Here is a 24266-nt window from a genome sequence, read left to right as displayed (position 1 = left end):
TTTGTGGTAGAGTTTATTAAAACTGCCAAGTAACAGCCATCGTGTAGACAGGCAGTGGTGAGCAGCGCCGGCAGAGCTGCCCAGCATCACCCAGAGGGTGCTACAGGCCTGCCTGTGGCCCCATGGGAACCACGCAGCTACTGCGCCCTCCGGGCCATCAGCATTTCTCTGATGTTATCTTCTGCTTCCTTCACGCTTCGTTCCAGGTACGACTTCTTCTGCTGCAAGGCAGAAACCCAGAGGAGAGTTAATGTCCAGCCTGGCACCAGCAGCACAGGGAGACGATCAGGGCAGAGCCCCCAGCAGCCTGCTGAGGGCGCACGCAACACGGCGTGCTTCCCCAGGAGCGAGAGTTGTTTTCATTTCCAGAGGCATCCTGGAAGTGTTAATACTGAATCTTTTTTGCCTGGGCAATGTTTACACAGAGCTTGAATTCTGTTCCCTCTGAAACCTTCTCCTCAGAGTTGTGGGACTATTTCAACAGCAGAGCTGCACAAAGTGTGTGACATTAATGCGATGAAGAAAAGGAAATCACACCCCATAATGTTTGGAGCCCAGAGATAAATTAGTATGCTGGAGCCTGCTTATGCTATCAGCAACCAACATTAGAACCCTTTCACACTCAGGTTAAAAGAGGCTCTTTTTTCCCAGCCGGGTGTTTTCAGAAACCAGACCCTCTTTTCTATCTGCCGCATGTTCAGAAATTCCCTGCCATCATCACAAAATGTGTTTCTTTAATCATCTTTAATTAGTCCAAGCTTGGCAGGGAAGCAGACCGAAGCTGTGCATCCCAAGATAGGAATTCAACATGCAGCATTTTTTCCTGCTAGTCTGGGTTCTCCTAGGTGACTGGAAAAATCTGCAATTGGCTCCCTTGACTATTTTCTCTGGGTTTCCAAACAACAGACACAACAGTCTCCCACGGATGCCAGGCCCACAGAAAGCATTCCCGTCCACGTGCTACCGGACTTTACTGCTGGGCGCAGGGAAAGCACCGCTCCAGCTGCTTGGTGATGGGCTGGGGGGAAGCCTGAGGCAGGCTCCCCGGCGGTGGGCTCGCGGAGGGCTCAACCAGCACCTTCCAGACTGGCCGCACAACAACCTGCCCAGCCACATGCCGGGCGTCACAGGCTGCACCTGCCTGCACACAGGCCATGCCGGTACAGGGCTGGCTGCCCATGCAACCGCAGCACGACGGTCCTTGCCTCAGCAAAGCCCCTTGGGGACTACTGTGACGTGATGCTCCCAGCACAGCCCCCCCCGTGGTGGTTACAGCCCCAGCCTAAGCTAATGCTCCTTCACACTGGCCCGGGGAGCTTGGTACAGGTCCGTCTTGAGGCTGAGCGAGGTACCAATAAACACGGGCAGGATTATTCTTACATCACAGCAGGCTGAGCCTCAGCCTTGAGCATCCTGTCCCAGGCTCCACTGAATCACCTCTACAAACACAGGCAGAGGAACCCAGTATGATAGGAATGACCTCCCGATCCCACCAAAGCTTGTCCAAGTGATGAGAGGAGGGGAAACGGCCTCAAGTTGCACCGGGGAGGTTTGGGTTGGATATTAGGAGAAACTCCTTTACTCCAAGTGTTTTGCGGCGTTGGAAGGGGCTGCTCAGGGAAGTGGTTGAGTCGCCATCCCTGGAGGTCTTCAAGAAACGTGTAGAGGTAGAACTTGGTAGCATGGCTTAGTGGTGGACTTGTCAGTACTAGGTTAAAGGTTGAACTAGATGATCTTAGCGGTCTTTCCCAATCTGAATGATTCTATGAAAACTAAGAACAGCTACGGCGGATACGGGAGGTCCTCAACACTGCTCAGCCATGCATGGGGAACTGCAGAGGGGGAAAACAAAAGGGCTAAAACACATGTTGCTCTGGGGTTCTCACCCCCAGCCACTGCCTTGGTGAAGCAGACCAGCACCCTGTAGCTCAGGTGTGGTGTGGAAACAGGGTACACAAGGCCACCAAAAGCACACGCTGGCCTTCGATGAGCAGCACACTCCCGACGGCTGTGGGCAAAGGTGGGGGGGTTGGAGGTGAGCCACATTTTTGCCAGATTGCAAAAAATGCCAAGCCAATGCTCCCGACAGTTTCCTGAACGACTCTTGCAAGAACACAGAGCTGGGATGCACAATGCAGAAGGAAAATCCATTAGCACATGGTAGGGCACTGCTGCCATCACTCTGCATCCATCCTCTCACAGCTGACCCTACAGCGACACTTCTGCGTGCCTGGCAAATTCCCAAGCTGTGAGGACATCCCTTCCAGTCCCATTTCTAAATGCTGAAGGACTTTTATTTAAATAGTAAAGGTTGTTAACAAAAGCCAAGGCCACGGGTAGGGTAAAGGGCTCCTCATCTCTCTCTCCCATGGTCCCCCGACACATGGGATCCCTCTTGCTTTTTAGAGCTGCTTTTCAGGAAACTGGTGGGAGAGGAAGCACCTTGTGGGTTACCACTGCTAATGACTTCCCAGCACAGTGCTGACGCTCTAGCAGGGCAGGACTTCTGCAACTACCGCTGCGTTCTCATGCTGCTCCTGGAAGACGTTGATGGATTTCACATCTAGGGAACTGAATGTGAAGGTTGGGAGGGGAGACACGTCATAGAAAAGCTGCATGGGTCTGCGCTCAGAGGAAGCTCCCAGAGCTGCAGCCTCCTTGCTCTGCCGGCTATAGGAAGAGAGCAGCTTCCGTAGAGCTGATTTCTATGTATTCAAAACATTTTTTATATTAGTCTACAAAACAGACTTTTTATCCTCTCCGTTCTCCACCTATGCCCACCAGGAAAGAGACATTTCAAGAGATCATCTTGAAATGCTGGGGCAGGTAAAGGAAATGCTGCACCCACAGTTTGGAGTCTGAAAACTTTCTAAGCTGTTCTCCAGGCCGGCAGCGTGCAGCGCCAGAGCCAGCACAGCAGCTGGCTCTCACTTGGACCAATGGCCCACATAAAGGAGGGTGAGAGGCAGACTATCACGACATTTTCCAGTGCGTGTGGCAGGAGCAAGGTGTTCCTTCCTGAGAAGCTGCAGCCTGGTTTCTGCTTAGGTAATCACAGGAGAAAGAGCAGGAACTTACATGCAAAACCCTCCTCACCACAATTACTGGGGTCTAGACAGGAAACTCTGTGTCTATCTGATACTCCTTCCCGGGGAGCAGCACTGTGAGCAAGCCCAGCTGACACATATTCTGCCTCGTCACACCAGCTCTGAGAAAACCAAGTAATGGGGCTTTCAGCGCAGCTCTGAAGTCATCCTTGAGGCTGTTCCAGTCCTGCCAGATCTGCTGGGCTGGCAGTAACTGCTGCCTGCACAAGAAACACCATCTGCGGCCTCCCAAAACCCCACCTCCAAGACTCTCCGAACTTGCTGTTGACCTGCAGCCCTCAGGCATCTGACTCAAAGCACTGGGCCAGCCTGCGGCTGCTAGGCTGTAGCTCTTCACTTGATGAGCTGCGTATATTTTCCTGTGAAGAAGCATTTAGCGCTCCAAGTAGTAATCCTCTGTTGCATGTGCCAAGGCAAGTGCAGTTAGAAGCACATTTCCAGTGCGATGCCAGAACTGTACTGCTAATTTTGGTCCCTAACAAAATCAAAGGCTGCTGAGAGACTCCTTCCCCAGCATGTTAACCCCAGCGCTCACCAGTCCGGAGCCTGACCTGGCCATGGCAGCACACTGGCCCTGCATGGTGTATGCATGGAAAGCTGCTGACTTCGGAAGCTTCAAAACATGCACACTGCAGATTCAGAGCTCTTATCTGCATCCACACCACTACAGCCAGAAACTGCCTTCTAACACGCGAAAAACACCCAGCCAGCCAGCCTACAAGCTCCCGTGTGCCTTTGGCAAGACAAAGTGGTTACCCAAAACAGAAAGACACACGACTGCCTGAGTCATGGAGCCTCAGGGTGGGACTGAGAAAGGAGACTTGCTTTGGAAAGCCAGTAGGTAAAGGTGACACACGCCGTCTTGCTCTCAGAAAAGCCTACATCCATGGCCTGCAACAACCACCACCACGCTCTGCAGTGAAGCTGGCATCTCACCAGCAGTTACAAGAAAAGCGTGGCAAACGAGCTAAGGAGGAAATAAAAGGAGCATGGCAGAACGATGTGAAGTTGCCAGTTCTGGTTCACAACTGTCATGGGTTTAAGCCAGGTTGGATGAGGCTTTGAGCAACCTGGTCTAGTGGAAGGTGTCCCTGCCCATGGCAGGGGGCTGGAATTGGATGATCTTTAAGGTCCCTTCCAACGCAAACCATTCTGTGATTCTACGGTTCACTGGAAAATACACTTCTTGAGTGTTGCTGAAGAGGCATAGCTTCTGGAGACCCCTCTGCCACGCTGAAGCACTCAGCCAGGGCAGCCAACAAGCGCTCCCCACTCAGCACGCAATTCACATAGCACCAAAAGCCCCCGGGGTTCCTGCGCTCACCAGCCTGCCTCTGCCTCCCCGCTGTTTTCAAGGTTTCATAATATCACTTTGTTTTCACTGTGCTGCCCCTGATCACCAGTTCCAACAGCTCCCACGCAGGGAGGAATGACCTGAGGTTGCAACCACCATTGGCATGCCAGAAGCCTCTTTGCTGCAGGAGCAAGGACCTGAAGCAGGAGGCTGCCTTGAAGGCAGCTGAACACATGTAGGAAGGTAACACGATTTGCAGTTACAAGTTTCCAAGCACGTAGCATGCTCATTATGCACACTGAAATCTAAACAGCTCCAGCACAGGACAAACTCTGGCACCTGCACTTGGCCATACCACGGGCTGTTATTCACCCCTTCTCACCTCACCCATTATTTGGGGTGACAGCCTCTCAACCCCGCTCCTTCCCTGCTGCTTGCCCACACAGGAAGGGCACTGCCACCTCCACTGGAACACCTGAGAGAGACACCCTGCTACAGGCTAGCAAGGTCTAGGCTGCATGGAGACTAGAGGACAGGCTGCTTAACTGGCAGAGATGCTCACAAGGAGCCAGTGCAGTTAATGCCTCCAAGCCTGTAGTTTAACAATTTCTTTAAGCCAATCCTGTAGCCAACAACAGCTCCCTTCCCTAGCCAGGAAGGGCTGCCGTGGCTGGAAGCAAAACAAGTCACAGGCCTGCTGATGTCTGAAAACAAGCCCTGAAGAAATGTTTTCTCTTAAATCTTCTTTCTGGAACCACGTTTGCCATGCTAATGGCTACCTGGCACCCCGATGGAGGGCAGGGAACTACAGCCAAGACTTCTTTGGGCAGCACAGCAAATCCATCCTGCAGGCAAAGCTGCTCATAGGGTTGAGCTGCCCAGTGCCTACGTGTGGCTCAGAAGTCCTGCTAAGGCTCTCCCGCTCCCTGACTGCAGCGGGTGCCGTGCCTGGCCTTGCTCACCTCACCCCAAGTCTCGGGAGCATTCCACACTTCCAGGCTCTACTGCAGCCTTCCGAAACTCTGAGCCACACGTAGGCACTGGGCAGCTCAACCCTATGAGCAGCTTTGCCCGCAGGATGGATTTGCTGTGCTGAGGGATCAGAGGAAGATGCAACCAAAAATATGACTGGCTTCTGCCACAGCCACGTCAGACAGCGTGTCGTGCTCACGGGGAATCTACAGAAGGAAGAGAGGACAACTGCACAGCTTCTGGCTAGCATCCACAGCAGCCCTCCTGCTGGGCAGTTGCTTCACTGGATGCCCACTGTGACCCCAAGGAGGCCACCCGCAGCTCACAGGCGGCCCCGTGACTCCTGGCAGCCGCCCAGGGCCACGCTCAGCCTGGTGACCCCTGTGCCTCTCCTGGGGACAACGCGCAAGCGCTTGAAAGCATCACCTTGAGCGGCCTCAGTCACAAACTAGGTAAGGCAACACCCCCAAACCTTCATCTGCTGCTCGTGCTTCTCACTGATGTGCAGAAGAGGAATGAGTCTATGCCCTAGTGATTATGCGTGAAGTGAAAATGATGCCATAAATTCTTGCTGCTGCTATTACCCAGTGCCACGGCTCGCCCTCGTACTTCACTCCCTGTCACAGGTAACCTGCTGCCAGCACGCTCCCCGATCAGCTCTGCGCTATTTGCTCTCAGCAGCTGCTGCGGAAATAATAGATTTAATGCAAATAAACCTGCAGGTCACAACCCCGAAGAACGACAGGAGCTCCGGTTAACAGACATAGCTGGTGACCTTCTGACACTGCGTGAACTTCCCACCTCCACTGGTGTTGCATCACGCTGCAAGAAACCAAGCCTTTGTTGAGAGGCACAATGACACATCCAGGCTGTGCATTCCTGGCAGATTAAAGAGCCAGCATCCACAAATTCCACAGCAAGAAAAAGCTATTATTCAGCTCCTCATGGACTGGATTTAGATGATCAAGGCCATGTATTCCCACAACGCTGTGATTTAGACACCTCTGTCTTCAGAGTCTGTCAGCGTTGGCCACACCAGCACACCTTCTAAGCATTGTCCAGGGTGGGTAATTCAGTGCAGTGTTCCAAGGCAGGCGTGCTCAGCTCCGAAAGACAGCACAGCACTTCTGTTCTCAGCAAGAAACCAATACATAGCAGCCAAAGTCTACTCACGTTGCATAATGCCTAGCACTCACATGTGAACTTCCTTTTTCGAACAGCGGCTTATCATTCAATTCCTATTCCTTTTGCTCTTTAAATTCTACTTTTTTCTCTTCACCTCAGCAACAAAAAAACACAACTGTTTCCACCCCTGGCCTGCAAACACAAATGCGAAGTGCATGAACCCAAACAAAAATGTCTCCATGGAAATTTAAGGATCTGGTATTGGAACATGCCTCCTCATTTCAGGTTAAAAAAAAAAAAAAAAAAACAACTTTTCTGCAATCCCTAACTTGTGAGGATGAAACAAGTTGGCAGGTTCCTTTCTAGAGAAGACCTCCCTGTGGCCTGCAGCACGCTCAGCTGCTGGCATGCCGCTCCCGCGCTCAGAAGGCTGTTGTGGAGGAATGCCGCAGAGTCTTCAGGCATGATGCAGTGCTTCAAATAGGAGCCTTGATATAACTCATCTTGGGACAGCCTCAATAAACCTGCTAGCCTAAAGTTTCTGTATCTCCCAAAGTTAACCCAGGTCATTTTTGGCATTCCTCATGGGCTCTGTGTGTGCACTCTTTGGGAAAGTGATAAGTAGATCCCCAGACAGAGCTGGGTGCACACGCTCATCTGTAGAGGGATCTTCCCAAGAGGGAAGAGAGCTGTGCTGCCAGCACACGGGGGGCCAGGCAGCGGCAGCAGCACATCTCTCTTACTCAAGGGCCACTGCTCTTGCTAGGATGGTTGGAATCACCCAAATACCTCCCGCCAGAGAACAGCACGCTGAGCCATCACCACATGCTGTGGCACGTCAGATATTTTGGTCAGCCTCAAATCACTGAAGATGGCGTGCCTAAGACGTGCACTTTGTTTAATGTGATTTCCATTTGAAACTCAGAAAAGGTAAAGAGGTAGACGTGCTAAACAGCAGCCAGCTATTCCTGCTTTGGGAGAAACTACCATACAGTGGGCACCACTGACAGGGCTGGGTGGGTGAGTCCCACACCCTGCTGGGTCCACCCAGCACCGCTCCTCACCCAGCGCAGCACATGTACACATTGGGAATTACACACTACAGCAACCACCAAATATTTAGATACTCTTCAAGACTTTCCAAGCACGGTTATTGCTCTCAGGAAGTTGCCTACAGTTTGCTCAAGAGCGAATTGCAATAGGAAGGGAGTACAGCTAGTTTCTGATGACAGCTGCTGACAGAAGCACGATGATGCCATTCACCTAGGAGGAGAAGTGATGATTCACATCCCTGGGTTTTCCCTTAGCCACTCATTCCAGAAGGCAATGGGGACTCTTGGTCACTTCAAAGCCATCTGGATTACAATTGAGAGCAGAGGCTGTCCCAGGTAGAAAGGAGACCTAGCATAACAAGTGTACCTGCCAACTCCGGAGGATCTTTAGAAGCTCCTGCCTAAAGAATTGCTGGTGCTAATCTGCCTTCATCATGTACCGATCCTACCTACAGTACTACCAGAAGGGCTTCCAACATCATTATTATAGTGCTTTGAGACAATGAGGAACATACTCTGAAAAAAACTAGTTTGGAAAAGCATTCACTACTTTCCAGACATGGTACTAAGGAGGCAACCCTTCGAGAGAAGATGGGGCAAAGTAACGGGCAGGAGAACACACTTGCAGAGCAGTCTTTCTGTACCAAAGCCCCAGCCCATGTTGGAGCATGCTTCACATTAACTGTCATGTCAGCCACATGACAGCGTATTAATTAGAGGTGGAGACAGGTGCTTTCCACAAATGGGAAGTGACAGATTGTTCCAGTGAACTTCTGCACCCTAGCCTGACGTTTACTACAAAAGAAAGCTAACTGGGAACATTTCAGTAGGTGGCAGCAAGAAATACATTATCAACTCAGAAGACTCCCTTTAGGATACGTCTTCTTGGAAAAGTTACCCATTTAGAGCAGAGTTTCAGAGGCATGTTGTTTCAAGCCCAATGCAATACGCCTGACCAGACTCATGACAGCAGAGTCAGGTCAAATACAGAGAATTTACGGAGGCAAAACTTACCCAGATTCTGAAAATCCCCACTTTCTGCACGGAAATGTCCCTCACCAAACTGCCTCTTGCAAAACGTGCTAAGTTCCTTAATTTTGTGCTTGGGTTTCCATACTCCTGCAGAGTCAGTATGGCTGATCAGAGCATCTCCTAGCACTGTGACTCTTGTAAAATCATGCCGTATCTTTCATCCAGATCTTACAGCTCAGGCCAAATCAGGCCATTTTTTGACATAAAATTACTTCTGCAAATTTCAAAGACTCAGAGAGCAACAAGAAGATGTAAACTCCCAACTAACCATCATCCCCTCGCCCAGCCAATTTGGACACCCTTGGACTTGTCTGCCTCACAGACAGAGCGGGCATTGCCACATCCCCACTAGGAATACATTTTCAGGCAGATTAGAAAAGTAAACCAGGCGGTGGCCCATGGCCAGCAGGAAGTCGTGACAACCTCCCTGCGTACCCAGCAAGCAAGGTGTGGTTTTGCAAAGCTGACTCAGGGCTGGGTCAGGTCTCTCACACGTAGGAGCACGCTTTCCAAATAATGGCTTCCTGTTCTCCCCAGGCAAGACGGGGGGGATGGGGGTGCCAGATACAGATAATCCCCCTCCCCAGAGCCACAGAATTGCCTGGTACAAAGGACAGCACGGACTGCATGGGCCTGGTGACTCAGGCAAGTGCAGCGGCACTGGTTTTGTGACTAACTATTACTCACACGAAGAGGAATTCGGAGGGACCCACATCCAGCTATCCTCATTGCTTTGGATACTTCCGCAGCCATAAGTACAAAGGAAAGCTTTGACAATGAATCAGACCCCGATTTAAAACGACAAAGAAAGACTTATCTATCAATTTTGTGTTCAAATGATTTCAGTGTATTCATAAGAGCAGTTTAACACTAATCAGAGGAAACAAGCAACTTTCAGACCCAGATGACTAAATGTAGGCTCCTGGATGGACAAACCATTTAGACAGAAGGTGGTTTATTTTTCTGTTAATGCGTAATGTTCTTCACTTTTCCCTAATTACAAAGAAATGCTAGTGTATTGGCAAATTTTACTTTGAAAAGCTTTTTCCGTTAGTTTTTTTTGTCAGAGCAAAACCAAAAATCCTGAACTTCTAGGATGAACGTATTTTGAAAGCATCTCTACAAGTAAGCTTTGAAGGATTTAAAAGTAAACAATCAACATTCATGTTCATTATTCTCCTGCTTTTAAAAGCTACAATTATCCACCTAAAATTAAAGGGGGGGGGAGGAGGAGTTGCCAAATTCCAGTTCGCCCTTGTTGAGGCCTTTGCCCTCTCAGCCACTTTGTGTGCTTGATCTGCAAGCTGCAGTGCAGTGGAGAGTAACAAATAATCACTAATTAACTAGTTCCTTGCAAAAATTGTGGAGTTTGAAAATGTTTTGCTGTGAGTCATTGCTCCAAATGAAAAATCCAGCCCTGTGAACGTGTATCATACACATGTTATGTTAGAAATACGAGTCACTCTTCACAAAAATATGGTGAGATGTTGAGCTTTCATAAGCCATCCCACGTCTAAACCAGTGGAAGATCCTTTCAAGAGAGCTGGGAATTCCCTCTCAAATGTGATGATTTTCTGTTTCTATATCTGAAAGGTTACTACTTAGCATTGTGCAACCAGTGACTTGTGCACTAATTAACACAGTACAAGCTTAAGTATGTTCTGCTTTGAAAATTGCTTATTTGATCTTCATCTAACAAACCTAACATAGGAATCAGGTCCAGTGTTTAAAAAAAAAAAAAAAAAAGAATACACCTTTCTTGCAATTACCAGAGTGTTTGTTCCCACGTAAAGCCAGAGGATGCTAACTGCAAACAATTCACTTACATTTGTCTGGGATGAGAGTGAAATTATGTGGTCTGGATAAAAGAAAAACAGCATAAAGTACACGTAAATTAGGCTGGAAGAAAATGATCCTCGTACTGTTTTCACTTTCCACAAATGACTGCAAGACCAAATGTGTGCTTTAAACAATTAAGTCATCACTCAGATTCATCCATGGCCTCAAGAGCAAGAAACAAGCATACTATTCGTACTATCACCAGCAGAAGCAATTTAGGGGACAGAAACAATTAGTGGAGCATTAACTATGCCCAAGTATTTACCTTAACTTTGTATGGTCCCAGCCGAGAGGGATTCTCCATAAAGTATGGCTTTGTCCCTGGAGTGTTAGCTAGCTCTGTGTCCATTACACTCTCAACCTTTTCACCTTATTATTATTTTAAGGCCTATTTTACTCATTGCTCCAAGTATTTCCCCTTTCAGAACTGGAAATGAGAATGCAGATTCTCCTCCTGCACTGTAAATGTAAAGGCCTGGATGTCAACAGCCAACAAGGTCAAGGTGAAATATATTTCCCAGAAACATCACCAAGCCCAAAAGTCAGCACCCAAAACAAAATGGCCCAGATAAATGCCGCCTTGGCCATCCAAAGCCTGGTGAGGCTCTGCTGCTCATTTATTATACACCAACCTCCACAATTTGCAGAGCTCCCACAGCTTCCTCCTAGAAGATCTATGCAAGCCCAAATGTTAATCATATAAGTTTAATTCACTTCTATACTGTCTGTCCAACACCGTCAGGTGCCCAGCCTCCCTATACAGCAAGCAGAGGGAGAAGATAATGTGTAGGAATAAGTGACCTTCTGAAAGCATTTCTTTTTCTCTTGTCGGTGGTGAGCATCCGGACTCAAGGCCTCCTGACGGCCAGGGAAAGCTAATGAAACTCCAAGGTGTGATTCAGGGACAAGAGAAGATACGACCACTCCAAACTCCCAGGCACCAAACACTGTAAAGTTTGATAAGAGGGACGGGGGGGAGGGGGCAACAAATTCAATATCTTCCAGGACAATCAGCTTAAGAAAATAAAAATTGGATCTGCTCCACAGCAATGCCCCAAAATAGCAAACCACCTGTGCTAGGCAAATTTTGTATGTTTGCAAGCTACAACTGCAGCTGAGCTCCCAGTTTGCATGGACGTGGTGCACAAACCGTGCCAGGGACTGTTCCGGCTTGGCTCCTGTATGAAGCAACAGTGATAAAAGCATGCCAAACTTCCTTAAAGCAGATGAGGCCGTAAAGCCAAAAGCACTGACACCAGGTCAGGGTTTGACCTCTTCTGTACACACACTTAGGGTTGTCCTTAGAAGTCAGGGGCTGCTTCTGTGACAACATATGTTTAAATCATGTCCTAGGTACATGCCTGTATGCCAGCAATGGAATGAGAGAAAAATATACTCATCCAAGGTAAAATCTGCTCTAGGCTAAAGCACAGAGGGCTAATTCTTGAAGTTTCTCTCCAAAGCAAACAGGACCATTCCTTATTTTCCCCTATTTAGTTAAAAAGCCCACCACATGCTCCTGGGCACTGGCCTATCCCATGCCAACCACGAGGGTGAGAGCCTCTGTGCTGCAAATCCCAGGAAGAAATCGGTCTAACCTGGGAAGGGCCTAACAATTGCTACCATCTGATGGCTGCATAGTGGTCTGCAAAATGTACCATAAATCTTGTTTTCACATCTTTAAAGCTACCCTCAGAATTGGCCTCCACGTTGTCAGCTTTAGTATAAAAAAAACCAAAGGACCGTCCAGAGAACTGCTTTAGGAGTAAATGTAAGACACTTGGCCATTTGGAGCAAGTCCATCCCAGCCATACATGCTCAGGGAAGAAGAGGCACCAGCTCCCAGACTCCGGCATTTCTCCTCAGCCACACCTTGCCCACTTAAATCTCTGTTCCCCCAGGGCACAAAAACATCAGCATGGCAGCCAGCAGAGACACCCTGCACCGCTCACTGAGAAAAGGAGCGCTGCCGCTATGCCCCGGGGCTGCAGCAAGGCCATCTTAAAGCTCCCAGAGAACAGGGTTAGAGAAAGGGCTGCCCAGCACAAGCAAGTTGGCATCCAGGCCGCGCTGGGGAAGAACCGTTGTTAACTCCGACATCTGATCACCAAACGGCACTGTAATTCGGTGACATTTTGACTTTACCAGGAAACAACCCTACAAAACCATCCAAGCATTTACATGAGAAGCATCGTGGCGTTTGAGAGCAGAGTATTTTTTCTTCATCATGAACAAGAGCAAAAAAGTTCCGTGTGTGGGATGAGACAACTGGACATGACATTGTAGGGATCAATGGAAGAATTTCTGAATTAGAGATCTAGCACTTGGGTGTACCTTTTACCTCTATATTTTCAACTTCAGACAGACAAAGAAGAAACCAACTTTAGCTCCACAGCATTAAATATTCAGTCTCCATACACACGTGTAAAAAAATTGCATGGGGAACAGGCACACAACAATATTACGGTCAGAGCTTTAAAACCGATATCCAATTCCACAAAAAAGCTGCAGGTTGCTGTTGCCCTTTGCATGAAGGAGCTAAATTCAGTGACACACAGTCAAAGCTGCCCAGCACAGCCTCCCCCTTATTTGTTATTTTTAGAAATTTAGTCTGACAACGCCTGACAACTAAACATGCTCAATATAGCAGGAGAGAGGGGGATTATCAGATATTATCAGAGAAAACGCACAGCAATAATCACTTTCTCCACCCCTAATGAAGAATCAATTTTCCATGTCTTTATAGTATCAGAGTTTGTTCTTTTTAAAATGCCACATTTAAAAACAGAATCCATCTAGCCCTACAGTGGAAACGGATAACATTTCCTGAAACAAAGCATTGTTCCACCCCTCACATATCGTGTTTCCTTAAAAACAAGGGAAGAAAAACATTACTTGGTTTTTCTCTTAATACTGCACAAACATTGCTGAGCTAAAAAGAGTCTGTGCTCATCCCTTTAGAATGCTTTCAAAATAGATTTAGCACATACCCCTTGTACTGTGAAACACAACAAGAATTTGATAGTATCAGGACTGGAAAAAACCAATCGCTATGGCTAAGCAGAAAGCTTCCCATGCGAGTGCATGAGTCTATGCCATCAATCTCTGCAAGATCCAAGGCTTTTGGAAGCTTCACTGGCATAGCCTTTAGGCAAGCATGTGCATTTTGCAAGCAAGCCTAGGCAGTTTATTTAGATTCCAAAGGATTATACAAAAGTTGTGAAGTTAAGTTTGCTAAATGAATATATATGCACACATTCATACCTTACCTTGAAGGAAAAGGGGAAAGCTACCCTGCTTTTTTCTGCAGATTAACTGACGGACTACACGTTTACCCCCTTATTTGTACATATCTATACCTCTTTGGGCATTTCCAGAGACACGGTGACACAGTTCCCCTCACAAAGTACACTGAGCGCATATTCCAGCAAAGTCTTTTAAGTCTTTTTTCACAGCTCTATACAAAGACAGTTTGGGTTCTCCCTGCTGCTTTGCTGTGCAAGGAGCTGCAGGAAGGATCAAACCAGCAGTATCACACTCATCTGTGATGCTGCCATAAAAGAGACAATGCAACACTTGAACAGCAGAGAAACCCAGCAGAAAGGAATAAGGTAAAGAGAGTAACTTCAGTCATTGATTGCAGTAGAAAACATCTGAGGAAAGAGAAGGAAAGCTTTCAAACCAAAGGCAAAACCCTTTTCTGTTTTCATAGTTCATTTTGACAACTGTGAATGTCGCAAAATCCAGCTCATGTCTCTGAAGCAGATTAAAGCACATGTCTTCATAAACGGCCAGTACTTAGGAGTTCTCCTTACTACGCAGCTGGACAGATTTACAGAAGAGCTTAGCTGTGAGCTGAGATTTCTGTGCTGTGCTCCTCCAGAAACAGAACCGAGCTAGCGGTGACAGCATTTCTGACATTCAGGTTTGTATGAAAAATGCATGTTTCACAACACCTTGGCAACAGCTCTACAATCACAGTGCATAATTATCTCAAGCTCACACTACAAGAGTAACCGGGTCAGCTACACTGTGCGGATACCAGAGGATTACTCTGGCCAGCTTCATTCAACCATGCAAAGTGAGCTATATGAGTGATAAGGTAATTAACAATATAAAAAATAAACTTAAGCTTTAAAATCTTTCCAGCGTTAATAACTGATGGAGCGATGTTTTAATCTGGTTATCTTGTTCTGATATTTATTTTACAATGATGTAGTGGAAGCACAAGGTCACAAAGTTTCACATTCTTTCCTGCTTCTGTCACAACTTGTTTTCAGGACAGCAAAATCCCCTACTCCTGCGATAAGCACTCTCTTAACTTGGACTCAGGTATTTCCCCTGAAATCTTAGTTTCCAGCAGCTGTCACTTTTATCCTCTTCCTGAGGGAATCCCAAGTCTAAGGAATATCCTTTACACAAACGTGCCCGACAGCTGGAAACAGTAGTTAAAAGATGGATTTGATGAAGGACCTAGCAATCTGAGCCCTCCTATCTATGGTTAAACAGAAAACAAACCAAAACAATCCATGCAGCAACCACCTTCACACTCCCTACCACCTTTTGAGAGGGTCACTGTTGCTGGGAACTGCAATTCAGTGACCATAACCAGAGACCTGAGGCAACAGGGAGCTACAACGTAGGAAAAACACATCTGCGTAGCAACCATCTCTGAGGCTGCACATAAGAACGACAAAGGTTATAATTTGGGGAGAATTCCATCCATTCTAAAGTCAGCAATCTGAAAGTTCAGGAGGTAAGATCATTCCCCACCAGGAACAGGAAGAAACTGAGATGCACAGCTGAAGGGGAAAGAAGCCAAAAACTGTCAAGCACACTCCACTCAGTTCCAAATGCAGGCATGCTGCTATGAAGTTCTCCAACTTCACTTGCAGAGCTGGTTTTATTCAAAGCCACTGGTGTCTGGAATGGTTCCAGATTAGCCAGGATACAATCACTTTTATCACGTAAGCACATAAAGGACTGTGCCTTGTATGCATTAATGCGACCTGACATACATGGCGTATCCATGGAGTACTTGTTTTCCCTGTGTTGAAATGGTTCTGGCCACCAGAAACACAAAACCCCTTAATATCTACCACAAAAAACACAACAGGCAACACGGCATGCGGTGACATGTTTGCCATACAGCTCCCCAGACAAGCTTAGTTTTAAGAAGAAATTTTAAAAATACAATTTCACTTTTGCTGTAATGTAAGTAGGAGACAACGGAGACAGAACTGCACAGTCCTGTTTGAGTACCTACTGCCTATTGCTGCTTGCCCCTACTTACCTGGTCTGCACACTCACCTTCTTCAAAACACTAACAGATTAGACAAGCAGCTTAACTCAAATCAGTCTTTGCTTTCTGTCATTCCCCAAAAGCTAAGGAATGGAGTTTTTACATTAATTCTATTTTAGGGGCAACAAGAAAAAAAATAACCTTGGCCTTGGAAAAGAACGGTCTGAAGCCCTTCTCCAAAGAAGTGTAAACTGAACTTGTAGCCACTAGAAGATACTCAAGATTCACTAGATAACTTGTTCAAACAGCTGGAACTTGTGCAGACACTACTTTATATATCCCAGATATTCTTCTCTGCCTTAAGAACACCAAAGTGCTCTGACCACATCATAAAAACTAGGTCCCATCTTCCCTAGCATCCAGTCTTCAACAGCAGCCACAAGTAGATGCCTAGGGAAGAGTGTAAGAAAAGGGCAGGCATACGTGGTACTTCCTCCTGATACTTTCCCAGCCTCCAGACATATTTAGCTCACAGACTTCCTGAGCAGGATGCAATTTCTACATATTTGGTAATGCTCAAAGGATTTCCCTTCCTTGAATTTGAGCAATTATCCTAAACCAATGTAAACTTCTAGTATCCACAGCACTAGCAAAGAGTTTCATATCACCTATCTGCTGCAAATAACCACGTAAATATCCTCTAGCTAGTTTTAAACGTAACTCCTACTAATTTCATTTGAAACCCTCACCTCCCGTTTGCATATCAGGACACAGAGTGAACAATCAACTTTATCTGCTTTTTCTGTATGAAGTTTGTATGAAGTTTTCTGTATGAGTTTGTAGACATATCAAAGAAACCAAGTGATACGAATTATTGTAAGTTACTTGTTAACAGCTCCTTGTTCCCCCCCAGTTATGATCCTTGAGAATGAACAGTTCTAGATAGAAACAAGCAATGTAACAGATAGAATTTTGCTGACCTTCAATATCTTACTTCCATCATCTTTACTTGCCAGAAACTTACCTCTAATTCCTTAATTTTCTCTTCTGCTATTCTCTGTTTTTCTAAGAGTTGATTATGAATCACTCCTTTAGACTGAAGAATAAACCTACAAGTGGAAAAACAGACAAACAAATGTTGGATTTTTTTTACACATCTAACTATTGTACACCTAGCTGTGCACCAAGTTAAACTGCAATAACCTCTGCAAAGTATTCCCATTCTCAACCTGCATGTTCTGTACAGAGACAGAAGAAACAACCATGATAGACTGCCCAAAAGGTTCAAAAAAATCAGCTGCAGAACAGTGGTAATCAGCTACTAAAAATGATAATTATTTAATAACCCCAAATAAAAATCTTCACTGTTAAATTAACAGACTCCAGATTTTCTTTCTGTTCATCAACCCTACAATACTTACCAACCTTCTACCTTCATAATAGGTCTTAACATTTGAAAAATACATACAGCATACCATTGAAACACCAACCCATTGGGCAAACATGATGCAAGCAGTCAGGCAACATGACAACCTGATCTGGTGGGTGGCATCCCTGCCTATGGCAGGGGGGCTGGAACTGGATGGTCTTCAAGGTCCCTTCCAACCCAAGCCATTCTATATTTCTATGATTCTGTGACTGCAACAACTGCCATGTCACCGGGCTGGCCTTTAAGGTTTGCTCACTGATCTCAGCCATTATTCTGGAGGAAGAAAATGGATGGACACAGATCACCCTCTACAATTCAGTGTCCTTGAATACTTTGAAAGCAGTTTTTGCATACAACTAGCAACGGGAGTCTTTCTTTCTTACAAAGTATCAATCACAGACATTTTCACCAATGACAGTCTTATATGTAATAGTATAGAAATATAATCAAGGAGGCCTCTTTCATCAGGTAAAAGCCATACATCACCATTTTAGTGCTTGCAAGCTAAATGAACCTGTACCATAAAAACAAAGCTTTCTACAAGGCAAGGTGCTTTCACCAGAAACAAAGAGACATGGTTTGCCTGTCTTCACTTGAACTTTCGCAGCTCCTACTGCTCAGGGCTTAGCTTTAACATGTACCCTCACTGAACTCCAATTTCCCATGTTTTCTAAATTCAGTGTTTCTCTACAGGGTTGGAAAGGGTTGTTTAACTGCTATTTCAGCCACTAGTGTCTATTTGTTCTGCATTTTAATTGCCAAAGGGATTTGAAAGATGCATCTGTAACATCTCAGTCACAGTGTTCTATTGGACAGCATGCAAAAGCTGCCTGACTTGCCCAGAAGAACCAACAGCACCCAAAGCACCTCTCAAGCACGTGGCACTGGCATCCCGCAAAGAAGTAAAGGACAACTAAGTTCAGACGAATTTTAGGAACCCTCTATGGTTGCCTTTCCTCCTTCCAGACATAAAGAATGTGCAAGCTGGAGATCAGCCCCTTCCCTACTTAGAAAGTCCCTCAGGGGATTTAGGAGGAGCCTCCATGTGTCATACCAGTGAGGTCAAGGTCTCCCCCCAGCAGTGCTGGGTGTTTGGGTCAATGTCATCTTGCCAGGTGACACGAGCTCATGCCTGAACAGTTAACGTGAACAGCTTTAGACACTGCAAAATCAGAATGCATTCCTTGTCTACTACAGAAGAGTCTGCGATCATTTGGTATTTGGTCCCACAACAAATGATATTATTAATGGGTTTGCTCAGAGCCTGGACAATGTTCTTTGAATATAAATGGTATCTGCTGCTTGGCTTGAAAAACAGACTACTCTGCATCAGCACCACAACAGCAAAAAAGAGAACTGCCTGTCACATCCATTCCTGAAATGCCTGAGAGCAGAACTGTGGTTAGGTACAACACGTTGTAAATTAAAACTCAAGATGGGCAAAGAAGAAGGGAATACCTCCTCATCAGCTTCCCCAAACTGTAGAGCAGTATCAACAGTCTTAGTTCCAGTGAAGCCTCCAGCCTAACTAACAAATTTAACTGATACAGCTTGATCAATTTTCCTCATGCTGCAGCTGGGAAGATCTCTGAAGGGCTACGTGACACTGAAGTGATCCCTGCAGGCTTACAAAGGTTACAGGCACTTTGAACAAACGAGTGGCTGACTTCACTCTTGTGCTACAAATGTCAACAGCAGTCATCTGGGAAAATAACCTCCCTCCCAGCCTCCTGCAACGCTCTCACAGACTTGCAACAGCAAATTAAAATGGGATGGCTGAAGTTAGCACTGGCGAGATCGAAGCGGGCAGTTGGACACAAATACTACTCCAATTTTACTGAGCCATAAAATAGTGGACTGGAACCTGTGTCAGTTCACGAGCTGGCTCAGAAGCAGACCAAAAGTCTCAGACAGCAGCATCCTTCAAAAGTTTGTCATTAGTTGCAGTTCAAGTCATGCATTTTAATTTCCTGCCCCAAGACCCTCAAGCCCTCAACCTAACGCTTACAGGTAGCGCACCACAAGCTGTCAAAGGCCACATTTTCAAAGTGGAAGCTATAAAGCCACATGCACAGGTAACTATTTAAATCCGTGGCTTCACTTTCCAACGTTGTATGGACTCAAAGAGCTCATCAGTGTTTTAGCTTCGAGCTTGCAATACACACGATGAAGATCTCAGCCAAAGTTTTTACCAAAGGAAATACGGGGGCTTACAGCAGCAATCGGAAAAACACAGTACGTGTTCTGATCTTTAGGTAAGAAGTACCACAGGGCACTTGTAATAAACCAGAGTTTAAGTTTAACCTGGATTTCACTATTCTGGTTACTCTGACTAAAACACCAACTTGATCATTTTTTTCTCACCAACCCAGAAAAATAAGGCACTATCACTGTTGCACTGTTCTGTAAGATTTGGTTATTTATGCATTTTTAAACTCATGAAAGGACCATGGGAGGCTTTAAGAATTTAGCTCTTCCTGAGTTTGTGAAGAAGACTTTCAAACACAGTAACTTCAGGTACTCACTGGATGCATGCCACCACTCAAGAACTTCCTCCACGGACCATTCTACAACAAGTCCATCGTAAGAGGCTCCAAGCTCTCAGAGCTTGTACCCTGATTTGGGATGACTTAAGTACTGATAGTCCACAGAAGACAAGCAGCAAAAATCTTCCAGGCAACTGTGGTCACTTGTGCCCTCCTACAGAAACGAAGCTTTTCTTGCTTAGATACAGACAGAAGCTTCACAGCACACACCAAACAGGCCTGTTGAACATGACACGTACAATATCAAACATGAAATGATGACTCAGAACAAAGCATTCAACAACATAGCAAATTAATTGCAAAGCTTGACAACAATCATCTCCACATGAGCTTTTTCACTGTTGTTAAATAATACCAAGAATATCTGGGTCATAAGGAACAGATTCACCAAGTCTCATTTGGTCACTCATTTTAAAGGGATGGCTAATAACAGAGCAGAATATGTTCTACTCCAGATACTTTGCGATATATCCAGCACCCACACAGAGAAGTAAAAGCCCAAAACCAAACAATGAAAATCAGAGAAGAAAGTTATGGACTGGGGTCCTCGAGGACAGCAGTGTTCAGCCAGATCTGGGCTGCCAACACGAACAGCTCTGTAACACAGTGAAGTATTTTTGAACTAGTTGTATCTACGTGATCTGGTATCCCAGTGATTACTGGTTGTTAAAGAGCAATGCATGGAACAAAAATAGAGCACAAGGGAACTGAAAGAGAAACCTCACTCTAAATATTCCCTCTTGCTTCTATTTTCTTTCCTAGAGTCCTCTGCTAGCTCCACATCGGGCTTTTTGTTTCTCTAAGCCACAGCAAGTAATTTATAACACTATGGGACTAGATGCTTGTTTCCCTCTGAAGAAATCTCTCACCCTTCCCAGTTTAAAATCTCTAGATATGAAGTCCCACTTGTTAGTGTTTATACAGCACTCCCTCACACCCTGGCCAAAATGGCCTTCGGGGTCTAGTTACACGGGTCAGCAATGCTGTTAGCTTCATCTGTCTGCTCCTTTGTGTCACACGTACACACCCACAAAGTGATGTTCATAGGGTGTAAGTAATTCCATAACTCAGTTTGTTTGCACCAAAATGTACTGTTTATTTGACTTTAAAACATAATATTAGATATTGAAATATTCATCCCCTAATGAATGAGGTTATGGAGATGTTTGTTCAGCACAAGCCAGCCTTTACTATGACATACAAGTTATTAAAGTTGTTAAAGGTGGAGTAACAGCAATGCTCATAGTGAAGATTTTCCATTAAGAACCCCTATTTTCAATTACTTGCAACATCAACCTTCAACCCATATGTCTGAAACTTTTGGTGTCAGGCATCTGTCCCAGATGCAAGCACTCCTCTTCATATTTTGCCTAGGTAACACACTTTAGGTGTTTCTAAGCGAGGAAAGAACAGGACAGCCTGTGGGTGCAAGAGGCAGTCGTCCCACGGGAGCCACGTTAAGGACCTGCAGGGCTGGCACTAACATTTTGCTCAGGAAATCACTCCAGTGGCCACGGTCTGAGCATTCAACTGCCCTGCACATGTCAGCCCCGCACTGGGGCTCAGGCCAAGCAGCACGAGGGCACAGCCCCAGCACCAGCAGGGAAGGAGCAACACGGCAGGCTGCAAAGCTCCTCATCCTGCTTTGGTCTGCTGCGCTCACGGCCAGAACCTGCGTGGGGCACCAGGGTAAAAACAGCTTTTCCACTGCCTCGTATTGATATATATCCCTACACCTCATTTTGGAGAGAGGCAGTTTGACTGGTAGGAAAGCTCCAGTTACTATTTTGCCAGAATAACAATGAATGACACAACTAGAAGTCCATTCATTCTGGTTTCCAGCTCCCAGAAAGGGTCATTACAACTTCAGCTTTACAGTTCCCATTGAATCTGGAAAACACAATACAGAAACTTGCTACGATACAGAAAAAAACTAGCAACTTTGTACAAAGCTGCAATATTAACATGTTTCTTGTACTTCTAAAGGAAACTAACATGACACGTTGCAACACTGCACAGTTGCTTGTAGGTAGAATCCTGCTCCTTGAAACCAAGCCTTTTCATTAGGCTGCTCCATGTGAAAAGTTGGGCTAAGCCCAGTCATGCCCTTGTCTATTTAAAGACGCTTTTTAATTCTGAACTTGCACTGCTGTTCAAGCTTTGAGCACACTCAGTAGGAGATTAATGCATTTTAAGTACTGTTCAAAGCCAATGAAAGAGAGGCTTCCAATGAGCTGATCCCAAGCAATCTGGCTTGATTGAACAAGAACCGGCTGTTCACAATTGCAAGCACCCAGAAGTCCCATTTTACTCTCCCGGGGTCTGCTTACGTTACTATAAATGATTCCCCATGCAGTTCATAACAGGCACTGCTTAGACCACAGCAAATTCCAGTTTTAGTCATCCTAGATGAATTACCCAGTTCCAAATCAGACAAGCAAGCAAATTCAAAAAAGGAAAGCCATGACTAATTATAGTCGGTGCTGCCACCCTTCATGTCTAAGGGCTTCACATTTTTCAGTCTGATTTGAATTTCCCATTCAACAGATCAGAATCCTTAAGTAGCTTCTGAACAGGCTCACTTGGAACATACCAGCTGAAGCTCTTCCTACGTTTGCTTTTATTTCAACGCTCAGTTGTCTCACTAGGTCACTTAATCCAGCTAAAATGCAACTATCCCCCTTCCCCTCGCCAAAGTGGCATGTAACATAAAGCAAAACAAACGCCACAGCTTATATTGGGAGGATCGTATACGAACACATTCTAGAAGCAGCAGCTTAGGGTTCACCGCTGCACCCGGAGAGACGTACATGCACCAGGTCCCAGGGGACACCTGGGAGAGAGACGCAGCAGAAGCATGCTAGCGGAATCGCAGGCAGGCAGCAGTACCTGTGCGAACTCGGCCCGACAGCACGGGAACACACAGAGACGGGATTAGCAGCACTGGCAGCAGCCCAAAGTCTTACATAGGCCACAACAAGCGTAACTTTTACTCAGACGAACATTTGTAAGCCATAAACCTATTTGCTTTAAGGAGCTAAAGGAAAACAAAATGCCCCGCTGTTGGTTTTCCTCTAAACTCCCCCCAGTCTGACTCAACACACATCTTGTCCAGCTGAGGGGCAACGGCTTTTGTTCTGCACCTCAGGCCGTGTTTACATTGACTTTTCACTTTTTTTGGGGGGGGGGGAGGAGGGGGAAGGGGAGGAAAAATGTGTCAATAGCTACAGCGTATTACATTACCTCAAATGAAGATAGTAACACAGCTCATAAACAGCAGTTTCTGCATTGCCAGACACTTAACTAGATGGTAGAATTATACCATTGTTCATACTTGGTTCTTTAAAAAAAAAGAAAAAAAAAAAAAAAAGGAATATACCTCTAAGTGTGGATTAAATATAGCACAACCAAAAATAATCAAATACTACCGTGGTCAGCTTTTAAAGGACAACATCCATTCTTTCTGAATGCTCATTCAAGATAAATGGAATTTTAAAAAAATGACTCCTCTTAATTATACAGGAATGAGTAACATCTGAAATTCAAACCACGTGTGGAAAACAGCACAAGTATGACTGCAGTTCATGATGGTAAAAGCTCCACGAATAGTTTTTCCTCACTATATCTCTAGTTTAGTAATTTTATCTTCTATTTTTGTTTTATAGTAAGTTTTAGTATGTAGCAAAGGCGACCTGTAGCTTGTTTAAGCAAAGGAAACTGAAACGAGTACAACGTACCTACTAACATATGCACTTCAAATCGATTTTTTGCAGTTTATTTTGTACCAAATTCAAAAGTTGCAAGCTGCAGTAAACAGAAGCCATTCCCTCCAACAACAGGATGTCCACATCCACTTCTAAAGCATCCAGTATTTTCAACAATGTCCCAAATTTCTAAGGAAGAACAGCTAAAACAAACAAAAAACAGCAAATGAATAGGCACTTAGGAAAACAGAAGCAAGCAAAAGTTAGCTCGAACACAAACGTCTTTGTCAACCAATTCTAAAGACATTTCTATTTAAAAAAAAAAAAAAGTTTTTCTATTGGTAAAACTTCAGTGATAAGAAAGATGAATTTTGTAGTGGTAAACGAAGTGACATGGAAACACTGCTGCACTCTGCAAACTTATATTTACACTACTCAACAGCAGCCCTTCACTAAGAACCTACATAGGAAAGCCAACAAAATCAGGACACATCTCTCTTGAAAGGCAAATCCATCCCCAGATGCAAGAAAAAAAATGCTTTGTCTCTCCTCCTGGGCACACAAAATCAGAAGTGAGAATACAGACATAAAAGGATCTTCCTTTTGAAATGCTAGAGTGAGAATGAAGACCCAGCTGTCCATTTATGGTTCTTCAATAACACAGCCTTCACTCCTGCATACCACAAATCCTGCTATAAAAATCAACAGAACATCAAAGAAACCAACACAGCAAACGGCACAGAAGTAGATGCAAGATAACTGTTTCAGTCAAAAGACCTATTTCTAGATGCTAAATTTAAATTAGCTAGCACTAAAACAATCACACTACAGCTTCCTAATCACTAAAAACAAAACGTTTTAGAATTAGCATTTGTGGACCGAAAAGGATGGATGTTATGTTGTTTTGGAAAATCATTCCTTCCC

General features: G+C 45.5%; 1 protein-coding gene across 2 annotated transcripts in view; it reads right to left on the bottom strand.

The window, feature by feature from the left end:
• PFDN1 (prefoldin subunit 1) overlaps nucleotides 1-24266 on the bottom strand; it is a 31813-nt gene continuing 7547 nt past the window's right edge. The window contains exons 3-4 of one of the 2 annotated variants that reach the window (XM_040573204.1): nucleotides 16688-16772; nucleotides 1-221 (exon numbers count right to left, since the gene is read on the bottom strand). In XM_040573204.1, coding sequence (XP_040429138.1) covers nucleotides 138-221; nucleotides 16688-16772 — 169 coding nt within the window. In that variant the 3' untranslated portion in view covers nucleotides 1-137. Of the gene's footprint in view, nucleotides 222-16687; nucleotides 16773-23375; nucleotides 23546-24266 lie in introns of those variants that run through there. The other variant, XM_040573205.1, reaches the window with a different exon arrangement.

This window comes from Cygnus olor, chromosome 14 (assembly GCF_009769625.2).
Source record: "Cygnus olor isolate bCygOlo1 chromosome 14, bCygOlo1.pri.v2, whole genome shotgun sequence".
Lineage (NCBI taxonomy): Eukaryota > Metazoa > Chordata > Aves > Anseriformes > Anatidae > Cygnus > Cygnus olor.
This window is presented reverse-complemented; position numbering and strand designations above follow the sequence as displayed.